The sequence below is a fragment of the Eptesicus fuscus genome, chromosome 6, assembly GCF_027574615.1.
Source record: "Eptesicus fuscus isolate TK198812 chromosome 6, DD_ASM_mEF_20220401, whole genome shotgun sequence".
Lineage (NCBI taxonomy): Eukaryota > Metazoa > Chordata > Mammalia > Chiroptera > Vespertilionidae > Eptesicus > Eptesicus fuscus.
Genome location: NC_072478.1, coordinates 775588 through 793942, shown reverse-complemented (window position 1 = coordinate 793942; position 18355 = coordinate 775588). Strand labels below are relative to the sequence as shown.

Genomic DNA, 18355 nt, shown 5'->3' with positions numbered 1-18355 from the left:
CTGGCTGGGTGGGACGTGGTGAGACAGACCGTCACGTGGCGGGGAGGGCTTCACAAGAATGGAAGTCAGTTTGACACTTCACATCAGACATGCTCCTGTCACTTGACATCACAATTTCACTCCTTGGAAAACAGGTCCTAAGTTCAGACAAAGCTTCATGCGGAGAGATGTCCGTTGCATCCTCCCTTACAATAGACTCATGGAAAAGAAAGCAGACAACCTGAGAACCCAGCAATAGAGGCCCAGCTGTGCAGTGACAGGAAATTCGCAGCAGGGGTAGTCTCCAGCATGTTAACGTGACGTTTGGGGAACAGAAAAGAAAAAACTTTCATATAATGAGTCTAAAGGTCAGTTGGTGTAGATTTGGTTCATGCAGCCCGTCAGTGCCGTCACTGAGGAATCCAGGTCTGTCTGTCTGTCGGTCCTCTCTCGCAGGTGGGCGTGTCCTCTGGCTCGGGCGCCCCTTATGGAGAAATGGGAGCGTTAGCTCATGGCATGTGTTTGCCCGCCCTCCTCCCCGGTCCTGAGAAGCTGTGTTAGTCCTGGGCTAGCCCTGCTTGCCGTGCCATGCCTGAGCCGAACTGGCAAAGGGATACCTACCCCAGGGCTCTGACCGAGTGTGAGGCTGGTCTGTAAGCCTGGGGCTGGCCCTGATCGTCACACGATGCTCAGTTCAGAGCGACAGCATGGCCTGTCACCGGGAAGGAAGGGGAGTCTTGCCTGTTGGGTGGGCGGCCGGCATGTGGGTGACGTGTGTGTGCAGGAGACAGAGGCCGAAACCCCGGTGTGTGCAGGCACCGCCGCCATGTCACTCCATTGCACCAGTCCCACCTGCGCGGTCCTTTCTCAGCCCCTGTTTGCTTTTCCCGTGACCCTTCCTCCCTTCCTGCTGCTCCAGGGTCCCTTCTCTCCTGACGTCCTTTCTCTTAAAGAACTTGCTTCGGCCCGGCCGGCGTGGCTCAATGGTTGCGCGTCGACCTATGAACCAGGAGGTCACAGTTCGATCCCTGGTCAGGGCACATGCCCAGGTTGCGGACATGCAAGAGGCAGCCGTTCAATGATTCTCTCTGATCATTGATGTCTCTCTCTCTCTCTCTCTCTCTCTCTCTCCCACCCCCCTCCCTTCCTCCCTGAAACCAGTTTTTAAAAAAACATATAAAAAAACAAATGTGTAATTCCTCTCAATCATCTAAGGATGGCAGTGGCGCCCTGTGAAGAGGGGAGTAAGTACTTCATGAGAACGTGTTTTAAACGTCGGTAAGAAAAATATGGTCTTCAGCATGTCTGTGCAGTGCTCTTCTGGGAAAGCTGGAGCTACCCCGCAGGTCAGTTCCAAGGTGAGGCAGCGGCTCGCCTCCCTCCAGGAGGGCGCTGTGGCCTGCTCTCGGGGGCGTGGCCGGGCTCCCACACTCCCAGCGGCAGCCATTCCGGACCCAGGGGAGGTCTGGTTTGCAGGGGCGCTGAGTCTTCCTGGTGGACACCTGTCCCTTTCTGAAAAGCAGCCCGAGAGGCGGTGGGCTCCAGGGGAAATCACAGCGTCTGGCCAGTTTAAGTGGCAGGTGTGACTGGGTGTCTGTCCGCCGTTTGCAGCTACGCAGCGCTAGTAGCTACTCTGCAGGCGGACCTGGGGACGGGAAAGGCCTGCAGCAGAGCGGAGGTGTCCGCCGCCAGCAAGGAGGGGGCGCAGAGCGGCCTCCAGGGGCTGGCGGGGTTCCACCACAGCCCGTGGGGCCGGCGCCTGGGCTCTCTGAGCTCCATGGAGCAAGGCTGAAGTCCCAGGGGCTGGGCCTCGCCAGGAGTCTGACTGATGTGTCGGAGAAGGTGTGGCCCCTGCAGGGGCGGGACCACCCACGTGGAGCGCTCACACCGGTGAGACGGCACCTGGAGACAGGCGACGTTGACCATCTCCACGGGAATGGAGGGGGCGGTTAGAATCGGTTCATTGGAGAGGGGTCTGACCCAGAGCGAGGCTTGCGTCTCCGGCTCACGCACCCCAGGGCTGACCTTTGAACTCGCTCTTGTCTCGGAGCCTGGTCTTTCTCTGCACAGCGCGCGGTGGAGCAGGTGGAAGGTGTAGCTGTCTCGCACATCCTGTCCTGTCCTGTCCCAGGGGCCGTGGGGCCACTCTCGTCAATTGGAGAGTTCCGGCAGAATTAGTGGGGCTCCTGGTGTCATGTTTACATATTAGAAACTGTCAGGATTCTAAACTGTTAGAGAAAAATGCTGTTATTACATCTCCAAAAGAACTTGCCTCTCCCCCTTACCCCCGAGCAAAAGCACATCCGGGTACGTGAAGTGCTTCTCTCTCCCTCTGTTCTGAGTGTTCCTGTTTTCCAGGTAAGAAATCCTATTCACGGTGCACAGTGATGCCTACACGCGGACGGCACTGTGCCTGACGCTCGGGACGCCATGGTTCTGAACGTGTCCCAGCACCACGGGTCCAGGAGAGAGCATGCGGCCGTGCTGCCCGCCCCTCTGAGCACAGTTGTGCCGCTGGAAGGCTGGGCATGCTTTGTACTTATCATGTATATTTTTCATTTCCACAAATTTTGAAATTATGTCATAATATTAAAAATACTTTTTCAAACCACACCCTTTGGCCGGGAGCTGATAGTTGCATTGGTGATGTTAGACCTGAAGGGAAGTCAGACACCTTCCCTTTTCAAAGATCTCACGTTCAGAAAGGTACGGGGCGGCTTGGAAAGCGTCAAGGTGCAGACCTGCGCGGAAAAGCGTGAGCAGTCACCGGGGTGTCGGGCCCGAGGTTGCGGCAGAGTGGCATCTTGGGGCTGTCCCTTCATCCCGAGAGCACACACTCCGTGTCCGGCCTGCAGGCGAGCTTCCTGGAGGACAGCGAGGGAGCCCACCTGTGCCAGGTGCCCGCTTCCTTCCACCTGCTCGAGCACGGTGCACAGCCACCGTCGGCAAGCTCACCGCACAGACACGGCGGACAGGCCTCCCGCGTCTGCGAGCACCTCGGGGCGAGCCCGGGCGCTGGTCACCCCATGCTGGTTAGTACAGCTCTTCGCGAGCTGGCGATGCCTCCTGGGCCTCATGGTGCACACTCCACCACGCTCCCCGGTTGTAACACGTCAAGGGCTAGTGTGGTCTTCTCATTGTCCTTTGCAAATTTCATTCTCAGTATCATAGCAGATTTCATTCCTCTTAAAACTGCCTAGCGTAATCTTGGTTGCTTTCACATTTGGCAGTTATGAATAAAGCTGCGTATAAATATCTGTGTGCAGTTTTTTGTGTCGACACAAGTTTTCAACTCCTTTGGGTAAATACCAAGGCGCACGGTTGCTGGATCTTATGAGTATGTTTAGTTTTGTAAGAAGGCACCGTACCGCCTTCCCAGGGGCTGCGCGTGTGCGTGCCCACGAGCAGCGAGCTTCCTGCTGCTCTGCGCCGCCCCCCCCCCCCCCCCCCCCGCGCACTGGGGGCCAGTTCCGGCCTGTGCGTCGGACAGGCGTGGTGCCGCCATTGCCTCCGCTTGCCAGCATGGGCAGCTCCCTGCCATCGGTGTGTCTCCTTTGTGAGGTGTCTCTTCAGGTCTGTTGCCCATTTTGTAATCAGACTGTTTATTTTTTGTGTGGAGCTTTAAGCATTCTTTGTCCTCTTCGGATCACACTTCATGAGATCTCTGCAAATCCTTTCTCCCAGTCCATGACTTACCTTCTTGTTCTCTTGACATTGTCTTTGGTAGAGCGAAAGTTTTTACTTTTAACCAAGTCCAGCTTTTCAGTGATTTCTTTCATGGATTGTGCCTTTGATGTTGTATTTAAAAAGTCATTGCTAAACCCAGGGTCATTTATCTACTCCCTTATGCTATCTTCTGGCAGTTCTATGGTTTTGCATTTCACATTTCGGGCTCTGATCCACTCTGAGTTCATCATTGTGACAGGTGTGAGGTCTGTGTCTAGCTTCATGTTTGCACGTGGGGGGCCAGGACTCCAGCACTGTTGGCTGAGCACGGTCTTCGCTCCTGTGTCGGAGGTGGGTTGGCTGTGTTCCTGGCTCTGTTCTGTCCCACGTCTCTGTGTCCGTTCTCTCACCAGCACCACACTCCATCCCTGTAGCTCTGCAGTCGGTCCTCCACTCTGTTCTCCTTCTGGTCTGTGCTGGCTCTTCTGGGTCTTTGCCCCTTACATATAAACTTTAGGATCAGTTTGTCAGTCTCCACAGGTGACTTGCTGAGATCTTGATTGGAATTGCGTTGAATTTATAGATTGAGTTGTTAAGAACTGGCATCTGGACAAGAACAAGTCTTCCTAATGATTGACATGGAAATCTCTCCATTTATGTAGTTCCTCTTCGAGATCTTTCATCAGCGCGGTGTAGTTTTTTCATGTGGCTCTTCTATGAAAGACATATCTAAGTATCGCATTTCTGGGAAGTGGGATGTAAATGGGCAAAGTGTTTTTCATTTCACTTGGTTATTTGTAGTATTTAAGAAATCAATAGACTTTTAGATATCCTGGTATCCTGTAACTTATGATTGCTTAGCTATGGAAGTTTTATTGTCGATCTTTTGGGATTTTCTGCATAGAGCATCGTGTCATCTATGTGCAAAGACCACTTTATTCTTTCCTGCCAGTGTGTATATTTTATTTCCTTTATTGTCTAGGACTCCCAGGGGTGTGAGAGGACACCCTTGTCTTTTCTGATCTTGGTGAGACAGCATCCACTTTCTCACTAGGACATGTAATATTAGCGTTTTCGTAGATTTTTTAAATCGAGTTGAGGAGGGTCACTTCTGATCCTAGTTTGCTGAGCGCTATTATCATGAATGTGTATTGAATTTTGTCAGATGTTTTTCCTGCATCAATTGATATGACCTTGTGGTTTTCCTATTGTGGCCTGTTGGTAATGAGGGGTAACATTTATTGATACTCAAATGTTGAACCGGCCTTGCCCACCGACAGTAAACCTCTCCTGTTCGCAGTGCATATCGGTTGTATACATTGCTTACTTCGATTTGCTGGTATCTTGTTGAGGATTTTTGTGTGTATATTCATGAAGAATGTTGGTCTGTAATTTTCCTTTCTTGTAGTGTTTTATCTGGTTTAGTATTAGAGTGATGCTGCCTCGTGGAGTGTTTTGGGGTGTGTTCACTCTGCTTCTACTTCTGGATGAAATTGTGAACAATTAGTATAAATTTTTCCTCAAGTGTTTGGTGTAACTCATCAGTGAATTCATCCGGGTGTGATGCTTTCTGATTGGAAGGTTATTAATTATGGATTCAGGTTCTTTAATAGGTAGGCTTACTTATTGTCTATTCCCTCTTGTGTGAGTTTTGTCAGATTGTGCCTTTCAAGGAATTGGCCCATTTCATTTAGGTCATCAAACGTGGGCATTGATTATTCATAATATCTCTTTCTTATTCTTTTAATGTCCATGGTATCTGTAGTGATGTCTCCTTTTCCATTTCTGATATTAGTAACTTGTGTCTTCTTTTTTTAAAAAAATTACTTTGTATTGATTTCAGAGAGGAAGGGAGAGGGACAAAGAGATAGAAACATCAGTGATGAGAGAGTCATTGATCAGCTGCCTCCTGCACACTCCTGCCTGGGGATCGAGCCCACAACCCAGGCGTGTGCCCTGACCAAGAATGGAACTGGGGCCGAAACCAGTTTGGCTCAGTGGATAGAGCATCGGTCTGTGGACTGAAGAGTCCCAGGTTCGATTCCGGTCAAGGGCATGTACATTGGTTGCGGGCACATCTCCGGTGGGGGGTGTGCAGGAGGCAGCTGGTCGATGTTTCTCTCTCACCGATGTTTCTAGCTCTCTATCCCTCTCCCTTCCTCTCTGTAAAAAAATCAATAAAATATATTAAAAAAAAAAAAAAAAGAATGGAACTGGGACCTCCTGGTTCATAGGTCGACCCTCAGCCACGGAGCCAGGCCTATCAGGCTGTGTCTTCTTTTTTCTTTAGCCTGTCTATAAGCATATCCATTTTATTGATCTAGTAAAAAAACTGGCTATTTTTTTTTTTTTTGCTTTTGATTTTCTCTGTTGATTTTCTGTTTTCAATTCTATTGACTTCTGTTTTAATTTTTATTTCTCCTTCTTGCTTTGTATTGAATTTGCCCCCTTTTTTGTTTCCTTGTAGAAACTTAGATTACTGATTTTATATCTTCCATCTTTTCTGATATTAATTCAGAGTATTTTTAGACTTCTGTTGCGATTTCATCTGTGACCCACGTGTGGTGTAGAAGCATGTTGTTTAATCTCCAAGTACTTTGGATTTTTCAGCTGTTGTCTTGTTATTGATTCCTAGTTTAATTCCATGTGGTCTGAGAGCAGACGTCGTGTGGTTTCTGTTCTGAACGCGTGAAGGAAGGTGTGTTTTCTGGCCCAGAACGCGTTCTGTCAGGTGCATGTCCAGGTGAGCTGGAGAGGGATGTGCGTCCAGCGTGTGCGACAGGCGTCAGTCTCACCACTGGGCGTCAGTCTCACCGCTGACTTGTGTTCCTGCGTGCCCGTGCCCTCACGGTTTCCTGCCTCCTGGACCAGTCCATTTCTGATGGAGGGTGTGATGGCGTCTGCTGGCGAGCCCTTCGGCGTTACTCCGCGCGTTTGTCACAGTGCGTTCTTTTTTATTCTGGAGTTTCCCCTTTATTCTTCCTTAGAATTTCTGTCTCTGCCCTTATATTACCCATCTGTTATTGCACATTGTCTACTCTTTCTGTTAATTTCCTTCGCATATTAATCATAGTTTTTTAAAAATTTCTATTCCGATAATTCCAACTTTCCTGCCATATCTGACTCTGGCTCTGATGCTTGTTGAGTTTCTTCAAAGTGGGCTTTTGCCTCTCAGTGTGTCTTGCAATTTTGTTGAGCGTGGACATGACGTGCTGGGTAGAACGTGGTCAGAGGTCGTTAGTCACGTGGGCCTAGGGCTGGGCAAGCACTCTGCGGTCCTGAGTGAGCAGGCCTCAGGCTTCGGTGGCCCTTGCCTGTGAGCTGTGACCGTCCTGGGTCCCCGCCGTGGGCCCGGGTCTGTCTCAGGCCTTGTCCTCGCTGACCCTCGAGTGGGTGGTCAGTCACAGCCGGGTGTCCCTGCCTGCCGGCCTCTGGGCTGCAGGGGGCGCTGGATTCTCCGCATGGGCCTGTGCGGGGCTCGGGGAGGAGGACGGTCTGCTTGGGACCTGACTGGGCAGATCTGTGAAGAACTAGGGTTTTTCAGTTCAGCTTTTCCTGTTAGGACAGCGACACTGTCTAACTAGCTCCTCGCATGCAGACCAGAAGCCAGAGGTCCCACGAGGGGCTTTGTTCTAATCTTGAATTTTATAAACTCGATTGAAAGCTCCTAAATAGTTTAGAATTAAAAAGACAAGCCATAGTCATTTATTAGCCAAAGGCCAGAACTCAAGGCTGGACATGTACATTTTAAGGCCTGTTTTCAGATGAGCATGGCGGGGCCCGTGAGGCCCACTGTGGCCTGAGGACCCGGGTGCCTGTGGCGCCTGCTCAGAAAGCGGCTGGGCCTTGGTGACCTCGCTGCCCTGGAGCTGGTGTCCAGGATCATTAGAGAGCTTCCTGCCTGTTTTGCTCAAGGAGACTTTGAAAGCCCAGTTTTCTCCGAAAGTTACCTATGAAATCGCCAAGTTTGGGAAAGCTGCTTCCTAAGCGGGTGCCTGCAGCCCCTGGGTGGGCAGGTCCTGGGAGAAGGCGGAGTGCTGTCCTGGATGCTTGTCACTGGGCGACGGCAGGGTCTGCCCTTGGTGACACTGCTGTGAAGGAGAAGCTGCGGGCCTCACGTGTGAGGACGTGGGGCTAAGTTTAGCAGCGGCTCTTCGGGTGGTGACATCCCGCCGGGCCCTCGGCCATGTCTCCGCCTGGACCAGGCCTCGCTGACGTCCCCTCTGGCTGGAGACGGGCTTGGCAGGCTGCTCGCCTGCGCGTCAGTGTCCCGAGCTTTGTGCTTCGGACCTTCTCCGCGAATAGACTTGTTGTTACGAGCATTCGCCCGATGGCTAGCGTACGGCTGGGGCTAACTATATGCCAAGCCCTTCGCCGAATACTGGAGGTGAGACCCAGAGCAGGCACCCTGCTGCCCACGGGCGCTTCCAGCCTGTGCCAAGGGGCTCTGCAAGCCAGGCGGCAGGGAGGGGAGCGGGCCAGGTGCCAGGGAGGAGTTCCTGCTCCTGCCTGCAGCGCCCCGAGGCGAGGGCAGTGCCAGGCCCGGGACCTCATGGGGAAGGCCAGTAGGTTTGAGGGAGAGGGGAGCACGGGAGGCCACGAGCCTGAGGAGGAGGCAGGGCAGCCTCAGTGCCTCCCTCCGCCCCTCCCTGCGCTAAACCCGCTGCAGGGAGAGGGAGAGGGCACCCTCCACGGCTGCGGGCCCTGCGTCTGGGCAGCGCCGCATCTGGGACAAGCAGTGCAGTGAGGGGAGACCGCGGCCCAGCTCCAGCCACACTGCGGTCCTTGTCGCCTGCCCCTGGCCCTGGGTGTCCTTGTCCTGCCGCCCCTTCTGGCTTGGCTCACAGCTCAGCCCTCCAGGCCGCCTGCCCTGTGCACCCGGCCTGGAAGTCCACCTGCTCCCCAGCTCTCCCAGCCTCTCCATGTCTGGTTTCTTTCCTGCTCGACACTCGTCACCGCCTGACCGCGTGCATGACACTGCATTTATGTGGGTGATTATGTCGCCCGCTGGATGGAGGCCGTGCCTGGACCTGCCTCACCTACAGGCTCTCAGCCACCTGCGGAGGACACCCTGCTCTGTGAGGGGTGTGCAGGGGCTGGCGCGACCGTTTTAGGCCTTTGGTCTGCTCCTCTGGGTGCCCACGCTGCCACGGTGCCGGCTCTTCGAGGGTCTGGCTGCCTACATGCTAGTTAGCTGCTCAGAGCATCGACATGGCTTTGTTAGTTTAGCCAGACATCTGCTGCGGAGCACACTGGGGGGTCAGGCACGCCTTTCACAGTTGAGGTCACCCGTGGTCCCTGGCGCGAGAGCCGAGCTCTGACTTTCCTCCACTGTTGCACGCACTGCCCGCCTGGGCTTCCTCCTGGGACGTGGGGTCACTGCTTCTTGGCAGCGAGCCGAGCAGGTCTGCCTCCCGGAGCCAGGCGCCGAGGACGGGCTCCGTGTCCTCAGACTCCGGGCGGCTGGGCCCCGCGGTGCGTGCGTGGCCATGTGCTTCGTGGTGTCGAGGGAAGAACGCCTCTGTGTGCTGTTGAATCTCCTGTTTTGGAAGGTGAACACGCTTCAGCGCTTTCCAGGGGATGTGTTCGTGGGCAGCGAGAAGGCCTTTGTGCTGCTGCTCAGGGACACGGAGCCTGATGTGGGTGCCAGCGCCCAGCGTCTGTTCAGGAAAGTCTCCTCCCGTGAGGAAAGCGGGTTGCCTCTCCTTGCACTCTGAGCGGCTGATAACGGACACCTTTTCCTAACGGGAGATGGAAGGCAGCCCTCCTGCAGAGTGGGATATCTTTAAAGTCAGCTGTCGTCAACCTGACGACATGCGCGTGTGCCCGCAGCCATTCCGGCCAGCCCCCCGGCAGGAACCGGCTGGGGCGTCACCTTTCGGATGCCTGCCTCGCGCAGCTGTCACCTCAGCGCCAAGAAGTGAGCGTTCGTACCGGAGCACGAGCCCAGATAGACCTGCTTCCGAGGCTGCACAGCTGTCGGCCTGTGCGGGCTGAGGAAGGCGTCATCACCGTTTCTGCACTTGGCTTGGGTTTTGACTCTTGTCTAACTAGAGAGACGGATCTCTCCAGGTTCAGGAAATGTGTGTCATCCCAGGGCAGCCCGACTTGACGGTGTGGGCACCAGGTTGGCACGTGTTAGCGATGGAATGCCACGCTGTGAAGACCACTTCGCTCTGACTCCCTGCGGGCGGACTGGCCACCGAGTGGCAGAGTCGCCATTCTCTGCCGCTGCTTAAGTGGCGAAATCTGACCAAGAAATCAGAGTGAAAACCTGTTGAATGACTCCGTCGTGGTATCTGGTCTTCAAATAGAACAAATGAAAAGGCGATCACTCCTTGTTTTGGAAAATAAGACAGCATCTCTCACCAGGGTCCTGGGACGGGGAGGAGACGCGCAGGGGTTGAAACAGCTGCGCCAGCTCCGTTTCGCTCCATGAAAAACTCCTTCTTTAAAAACGGGCAGGTTTCTGGTGTAAGATTTCACATGGAAGCTGCACCATAAAGTCCAACTGCCCTTACCCCTCAGGACCTGCGAACAAGGAAAGGCCAGCCGAGGTTTTAATTTTGTTAAATTAGCATGAACCAAGTAAGGACTGAGCAGAGCGTACCGCTTACACAGACGGCCCAGAGAGGACTGTGACACAGACAGACGGCCCAGAGAGGACTGTGACACAGATAGACGGCCCAGAGAGGACAGACAGACAGACGGCCCAGAGAGGACTGACAGACAGACGGCCCAGAGAGGACTGACAGACAGACGGCCCAGAGAGGACTGTGACACAGACAGACGGCCCAGAGAGGACTGACAGACAGACGGCCCAGAGAGGACTGTGACACAGACAGACGGCCCAGAGAGGACTGTGACACAGACAGACGGCCCGGAGAGGACTGTGACACAGACAGACGGCCCGGAGAGGACTGTGACACAGACAGACGGCCCGGAGAGGACTGTGACACAGACAGACGGCCCGGAGAGGACTGTGACACAGACAGACGGCCCGGAGAGGACTGTGACACAGACAGACGGCCCAGAGAGGACTGTGACACAGACAGACCGCCCAGAGAGGACTGTGACACAGACAGACAGACGGCCCGGAGAGGACTGTGACACAGACAGACGGCCCGGAGAGGACTGTGACACAGACAGACGGCCCGGAGAGGACTGTGACACAGACAGACGGCCCAGAGAGGACTGTGACACAGACAGATGGCCCAGAGAGGACTGTGACACAGACAGACGGCCCAGAGAGGACTGTGACACAGACAGATGGCCCGGAGAGGACTGTGACACAGACAGACGGCCCAGAGAGGACTGTGACACAGACAGATGGCCCAGAGAGGACTGTGACACAGACAGACGGCCCAGAGAGGACTGTGACACAGACAGACGGCCCAGAAAGGACTGTGACACAGACAGACGGCCCAGAGAGGACTGTGACACAGACAGACGGCCCAGAGAGGACTGTGACACAGACAGACGGCCCAGAGAGGACTGACACAGACAGACGGCCCAGAGAGGACTGTGACACAGACAGACGGCCCAGAGAGGACTGACACAGACAGACGGCCCAGAGAGGACTGTGACACAGACAGACGGCCCAGAGAGGACTGACACAGACAGACGGCCCAGAGAGGACTGTGACACAGACAGACGGCCCGGAGAGGACTGTGACACAGACAGACGGCCCGGAGAGGACTGTGACACAGACAGATGGCCCGGAGAGGACTGTGACACAGAGAGACAGCCCAGAGAGGACTGACAGACAGACGGCCCAGAGAGGACTGTGACACAGAGAGACGGCCCAGAGAGGACTGACAGACAGACGGCCCAGAGAGGACTGACACAGACAGACAGACGGCCCAGAGAGGACTGTGACACAGAGAGACGGCCCAGAGAGGATTGACAGACAGACGGCCCAGAGAGGACTGACACAGACAGACGGCCCAGAGAGGACTGTGACACAGACAGACGGCCCGGAGAGGACTGTGACACAGACAGACGGCCCAGAGAGGACTGACACAGACAGACGGCCCAGAGAGGATTGACAGACAGACGGCCCAGAGAGGACTGTGACACAGACAGACGGCCCAGAGAGGATTGACAGACAGACGGCCCAGAGAGGACTGACACAGACAGACGGCCCAGAGAGGACTGTGACACAGACAGATGGCCCGGAGAGGACTGTGACACAGACAGACAGCCCGGAGAGGACTGTGACACAGACAGACGGCCTGGAGAGGACTGTGACACAGACAGACGGCCCAGAGAGGACTGTGACACAGACAGACGGCCCAGAGAGGACTGACACAGACAGACAGACGGCCCAGAGAGGTGCCTGAAGGAGGGAGTGAGGACGTCCCGCGCTTGTGGCGCTGTCAGTGCTGTTGTATGAAGCCTGGTTGGTCTAACCTGGAGCAGTGAGTCTCAGAGGATTGATGGCCGAGTGTCCCACTGTGGACCACGCCATGTGCTGTTGGTGGAGGATTTCCTGGCGGAAGGGGCTAAGAACCTTCTGGCATTCTCACATCCATCGTGGTGAGTGCATGACTGGATTCGTGTTCTCACTCACTGTGCTCTGCATTTGTGAGTGCATGTTCGACATCAGGTCAGAGGGCGGGCCAATAGTCCTGCGGTTTTCTCCGACCTCAGCAGAAAGACTCATTCCCTGGAGTCTGCCCCCCACAGCCCAGCAGAACCTCTGGGACTGGGCGCACGCTTTGCTGCACAGTGTCCTTACGGGCAGGCTCGTGGTGGGGGGCGGGAGGGCACCTAGTGATCGCTCCGTGTGGGCTGTGGGGCAGCGTCTCGGCTGGAAGTCGGCCTGCGCGCCTGTGCGTGCGGTGAGGAAGCGGGGCCTCCGGCTCTGACCGGGGTCTGTGAGTGGGGTTTCGCCATGCTGGTTGTGACCCTGCTTCCCTCCGTGGTGTCTTCGGCTAAATCAGGCCGTTGGAATAAATTACATTTCGGATGAAAGCTCTAAAAATGTATGGTTCTCTGTATTTTTATTTAGAACAAGGTATGATATTGATTTGAAATCTTTCCTTAAAGCAAATGTATTCCCTTCAGTTCACACCTGGACTCTTTATTGCCAACCTCTGTTCCCGCTGGCTGCCTGTCAGTCATGCCGAGAGCAGGGGACACTCGCGTTCTGGAAGTGAGCTGGTGCCTGCTGAGCGCCCCGAGAGCACTGTCACACGCAGCTGGCACAGCTCCGTCTCCTCGCCACGGGCAGGCAGCCAGAGGGTGGCAGCCTGGGACAGCAGTCGTGGCGCAGGACTCACTCCAGGTCACAGTCGGAGGGAACGGCTGCTCAGTGATGAGCAGGGTCCAGGGCACTGGCAGCAGGAATTCACCCGAAGGGAGGGGCTTCTTCCCAGGGGACCCGCATTTGATTGGGTGCCGTAACCACTATTGTGATGATGTGGCCCTTGGCAATGTGGGAGGTTTGTTTGCCCCCAAATTTAAATGTGGGTACTCTTGACCCAGCAGTTTTACTTATAAGAAGGCGTATTCTGCAAATACTCTGAAGTATGCACACACACGTGGTCTTCCGTTACTTATTTTAAATGGAAAACTGCTTCCGACAGGAAGCAGTGCCCATGACTCCTGTGGAATGAACAAGTCACAGTGGCCTAGTGACTTACCTATCGCCCCACCCACTGGTGAGAAAGTGTTTCCTTTGTGTCTTTGCAAGGAGGAAAGTATAATGTTTAAAGATTAGCAAGTTGAAGGGATGCGCATGAAGTACATTTATTCCAGAGGGTGGCGTTGTTGTAGAGGGGAGTACTTGGTGCACTTGCGTAGTTTTAAAACTTCCCTACAACACTACAACTTTGAAATTTAAAAACATGCTATTTTAGGAGAAAGAAAGAAACTTAAGCCAGAGAATTCGGAGGATTCTACCCCAAACCAGTGGCCTGTAGGCCCTGGAGAAGCAGCGCCTCCAGGGCACCACCGTCCTGTCGGGAGGCCCGGGACCCAGGGTGTGAGTGAGCTCCCTGAGGAACTGGGTCCAGCTGGGAGGGGTGAGTCCGTGCAGGGGGACGGACTCCTGGCTGGCTGGTCACCACCGCCTCCCGGGACATGGCTCAAAGCCTTCTTCGGTCCCTGGTAAACCCGGGGCCTGAGGGAGCCGGCTGTCAGCGCAGCCCGGCTCCCCGCCGGCCCTGGGCTTGTGAGGGAGGCCGCCTCTGGCCACAGGCACGTCCATCCCAGACTGCGAGGAGCCCTCAGGCAGGCTGAGTGCGCTTCCCTCTGCTGCCTCGACAGGCCGTCCTCCACGAGCTGAGAAAGCGTCCCTGCCCTCTCCTCACCCTCTCCCCGCTCCCTCTGTGAGGAACTGAATCAGGGGGTCGCAGCAGCCGCTTTCCGTAGACGAGTCCTGAAGGAGTGACGGTGTGAAGACGTGGTGTCCTCAGGGTCTGGTGACAGAGGCGTGTAGGCAGGAGAGGAACATTTAGGTCATATAGCCTGACTGCTAGGAAATGGCAGTCTTACAGTTTAAAAACGCTTTATTATAATAATTTTTAAATAAAACGAAGTTCTACACGAGTGTGGTGCACATCCATAGCCACCTCATTCTTCCTCTCCCGCAGAGTGACTGGCGGTGAACTGTTTGAAGACATCGTGGCGAGAGAGTACTACAGCGAGGCCGACGCCAGGTGAGTGACCGCCACCTGCACCTCCCGCTCCGCCCGCGCCCGCGCGGCCCGGGACTCAGCTCCGTCTGGACTCCTCCGATGATGCTCTCCTCATTGGCGGTTTTTCTCTGCGGGATTTCCAGGATGATTCTCTGGAAAAAAGTCTATGAATCTGGTCTAAACTTTATTTTTATCTAGGGTCTGTAGTTAGAGTGTGCATTTTATTTTTTTATTTTCTTTATTGATTAAGGCATTTTATTTTTTAAAGCCTCACTAGAATGGCTTCTGCTAAAGAAATATACTTTTTTAGCAGGTGTGAGAGATGGAAGATTGACACCCTCTGGTCTCCAGGTCCCAGCTGCCCAGTGTGCCTAGTCACATAGGACCCTTCGATTTCTGTTTCATCATTAAAATTAAGTAAAATTAAAAGCTCAGTTCTTGGGTCGCACAGGCCACATCACAGGGGCCAGGGGCTACGATTGGCAGCAGGTCCAAGCACCGGCCTCCGGGCCTCGGAGCGGCCCACAGAGTCACCCAGAGGCACGGTCACGGTCAGCTGGGAGTGTCCTCACAGCCCTGGGAACCCTCATTTGGAAAATGCTTGTACAGGTATTTCAGAGTGTCCAAGAGGACTTTCCGATCTTGTCACTGACAAGTTTGTACAGAAGTCAGAAGTGGCTCCCACTTGTCTCACTGGGAAGTGCCAGGCTGCACAAGGTGACGCACTGAGCAGCAGCCGCTGCTTAAGCCAATGGCCGCAGCTGGCACTTCCCGCGAGCAGCCCGGCCAGGAGCGCGGGCCCCCTGTGAGCATGTGCACGACACCGCGATGCCGTCGGCTGGTCCGGCCGCAGTGGCCTGTCTCCCCAGAAGCCGGGCTGTGCAGCTCCCTAGGCCCTGCGAATGCCCTGCGCTTAGCGCCACTGTTCCAGGCTTTCTGTGGGCTCACCTGAGTGACTCGCCAGTGGCTCCTGGACCCAGACCCAGACCCTCTGCAAGGCCCCTGCGGCTCCTGCGCAGCTGGGAGAACCCGCGCCAGGGAGGGGTGGGTGCTCAGGGTGGCCAGCAAGCTGGCGGCTTACTTGAGTGCTCATGTGCTATGTGAGCAGCCGATGTACAATCGAAAAATGCCGGCCAAATTAAATAAAGGTTGTGTCACCATCCAAGGGCCCCAGGGTAATGGGCAGGTGACCTGTGCGCGTGCTCCCGTGGCATTGGAGCTCCCAGGGGCATTTCTAGGGCAGGCCACACCAAGTCGAGGAGAAGACTCTCTTCCGAGCCACAAGCATCAAGAGCTTGTTCTGCAAATCACTGGCGACGTGTTTGCTGGCCTCAGGGAGCTGGGGTCCCGCCATGCTCACCAGGAAACGGGTTACTGTTTGCTTCCTCCTTTTCTGTGACTCTCAGGCCCTGGGACCTGTACCGTAGTTTGAGGAGAGAGTGAATTTCCCAAAAAGTAGTATAAAGTGAACGTTATTATAGAAGGAAAACAAGTCCCAGGATTTAGGAAAAGTTGCCAGCACTCAAACGAGCCTTGGTATAGGGAGCCGGCCTGAGGGTCTCTGCAGGCGCCCAGCCCTGACCGGCGTGTTGGCACTGACCTAGGATACACCAGGTGGTCACTGTCCACCCAGGGCTCACCTTGGGGTTGAGCGTGTCCTCCCTGAGCTCTCGCTTCCTCTGGCCGTGGAGTGTGCCTGAGCTCGGACACTGCCGGGCGGAGGCCCATGTCACTGTTGGGTGACAGGGACGAAGAGCTGCAGTGGGGGTCCTAACTGAACAGCGCTTGCCAGCAGGGAGCAGGGCCTGAGAGAGAGGGCACGACTGGTGCGTCTCCACAGGTGACAGCAAACTGGCATGGAAACGCGTGTAACCTGCTCCAGGGCTTCCGTTGTACTGTTCACCCCTCAGCGCTTAGGCCTTCCCCAGAAGCAGCCCGACGGCCGAGGCGGTTCACGTGTGGGTGGACTTTGGGTTCTCCTTTTCTGGGGACCCCGTTCGTTTTCCTCCGACATGTGAGACACGAAGCAGCGCTGCCGAGTCAGATGGTAGTTGTGCCCCAGGTCCGACCCTCTAACCTGCCACTCCTTCCTGCTCCCCCCGTGCCTCCTGGGGACCAGGTGCGCACAGCTCAGGTGTGTGAGAAACACCACCCGCTGTTGTCCCTGAGGGGTTCCCAGGACATAATGGGAAGCGGGGACACATTCTTTTCCCAGGAACCCTTCCCTCTTGTGTAGCAGCGGCCTCGTTTGCAGGGGGTCCACGGAACGCAGCTCCAGTGGTTTGGTCTGAACATGCCACGGAGTCCGTGCTGGGACCAGAAGCGCCTTTATTCGGCACCATTCAATTCCAGGTCCCGTTGGAAAGGGGAAAGGGTGGTTTTGTGTGCGTGCGCTGGAACCGGCCTGCCGTCGGCACTCGGTCCTCCGGCACCCCTCTGCCTTGTGTCTCCGCAGCCACTGCATCCAGCAGATCCTGGAGAGCGTGAGCCACTGCCACCTCAACGGCATCGTGCACAGGGACCTGAAGGTCAGTGTGCCGCGTCCCTGTGTCTGGATGGAGGAGGGTGTCGTTTCCGGGAAAGAGCCGAGGGCAGGCCCTTAACGTGGTTCCCTGGTTGCTCCCAGCTTCCTGCCCAAACTGACTGCTGTCAGTGATGCTCCATGCCTCCCAGCTGCTTGTCTGCAGGCTCGACATGCATCACGGCGAGCCTGCCGGTGTGGCTCAGTGGATAGAGCGTCAGCCCTCGCTCGTGTGGCTCAGTGGATAGAGCGTCCCTGGGTTCGATTCCGGTCAGGGGCACATGCCCGGGTTGTGGGTGTGATCCCCAGTGGGGGGGGGCGTGCAGAAGGCGGCTGATACATGATTCTCTCATCATTGATGTTTCTGTCTCTTTCTCCATCTCCCTTCCTCTGTGAAATCAATAAAAACATATATAAAAAAAACATGCATCACAGCAACAGGGCAGGATGGTACAGGACATGCCTGCTCCTATCCAGGCGGTACACCAGGGGGCAGTGCTGTACCAGGGGGCAGGGCAATGCTGTACCAGGGGGCAGGGCAGCACCAGGGGGCAGTGCTGTACCAGGGGGCAGTGCTGTACCAGGGGGCAGTGCTGTACCAGGGGGCAGGGCAGCACCAGGGGGCAGTGCTGTACCAGGGGGCAGTGCTGTACCAGGGGGCAGTGCTGTACCAGGGGGCAGGGCAGCACCAGGGGGCAGTGCTGTACCAGGGGGCAGGGCAGTACCAGGGGGCAGTGCTGTACCAGGGGGCAGTGCTGTACCAGGGGGCAGGGCAGCACCAGGGGGCAGGGCAGCACCAGGGGGCAGTGCTGTACCAGGGGGCAGTGCAGTACCAGGGGGCAGTGCTGTACCAGGGGGCAGTGCTGTACCAGGGGGCAGGGCAGCACCAGGGGGCAGTGCTGTACCAGGGGGCAGTGCTGTACCAGGGGGCAGTGCTGTACCAGGGGGCAGGGCAGCACCAGGGGGCAGGGCAGTACCAGGGGGCAGGGCAGTACCAGGGGGCAGTGCTGTACCAGGGGGCAGTGCTGTACCAGGGGGCAGTGCTGTACCAGGGGGCAGGGCAGCACCAGGGGGCAGTGCTGTACCAGGGGGCAGTGCTGTACCAGGGGGCAGGGCAGCACCAGGGGGCAGTGCTGTACCAGGGGGCAGTGCTGTACCAGGGGGCTGGGCAGTACCAGGGGGCAGTGCTGTACCAGGGGGCAGTGCTGTACCAGGGAGCTGGGCAGTACCAGGGGGCAGTGCTGTACCAGGGGGCAGGGCAGCACCAGGGGGCCGTGCTGTACCAGGGGGCAGTGCTGTACCAGGGGGCAGTGCAGTACCAGGGGGCAGTGCAGTACCAGGGGGCAGTGCTGTACCAGGGGGCAGTGCTGTACCAGGGGGCAGGGCAGCACCAGGGGGCAGGGCAGCACCAGGGGGCAGTGCAGCACCAGGGGGCAGGGCAGCACCAGGGGGCAGGGCAGCACCAGGGGGCAGGGCTGTACCAGGGGGCAGTGCAGTACCAGGGGGCTGGGCAGCACCGGGGTGGGGGGGGCTGCACCAGGGGGCT

The 18355-nt window shown here is 56.1% G+C and overlaps 1 protein-coding gene across 4 annotated transcripts in view; it reads left to right on the top strand.

The window, feature by feature from the left end:
• Positions 1 to 18355, top strand: part of CAMK2D (calcium/calmodulin dependent protein kinase II delta) — a 156155-nt gene that overhangs the window by 98012 nt on the left and 39788 nt on the right. For all 4 annotated transcript variants that reach the window (XM_028130220.2, XM_028130216.2, XM_028130217.2 and 1 more), the window contains exons 5-6: positions 14244 to 14309; positions 16744 to 16816. In XM_028130220.2, coding sequence (XP_027986021.1) covers positions 14244 to 14309; positions 16744 to 16816 — 139 coding nt within the window. The remainder of the gene's footprint in view (positions 1 to 14243; positions 14310 to 16743; positions 16817 to 18355) is intronic.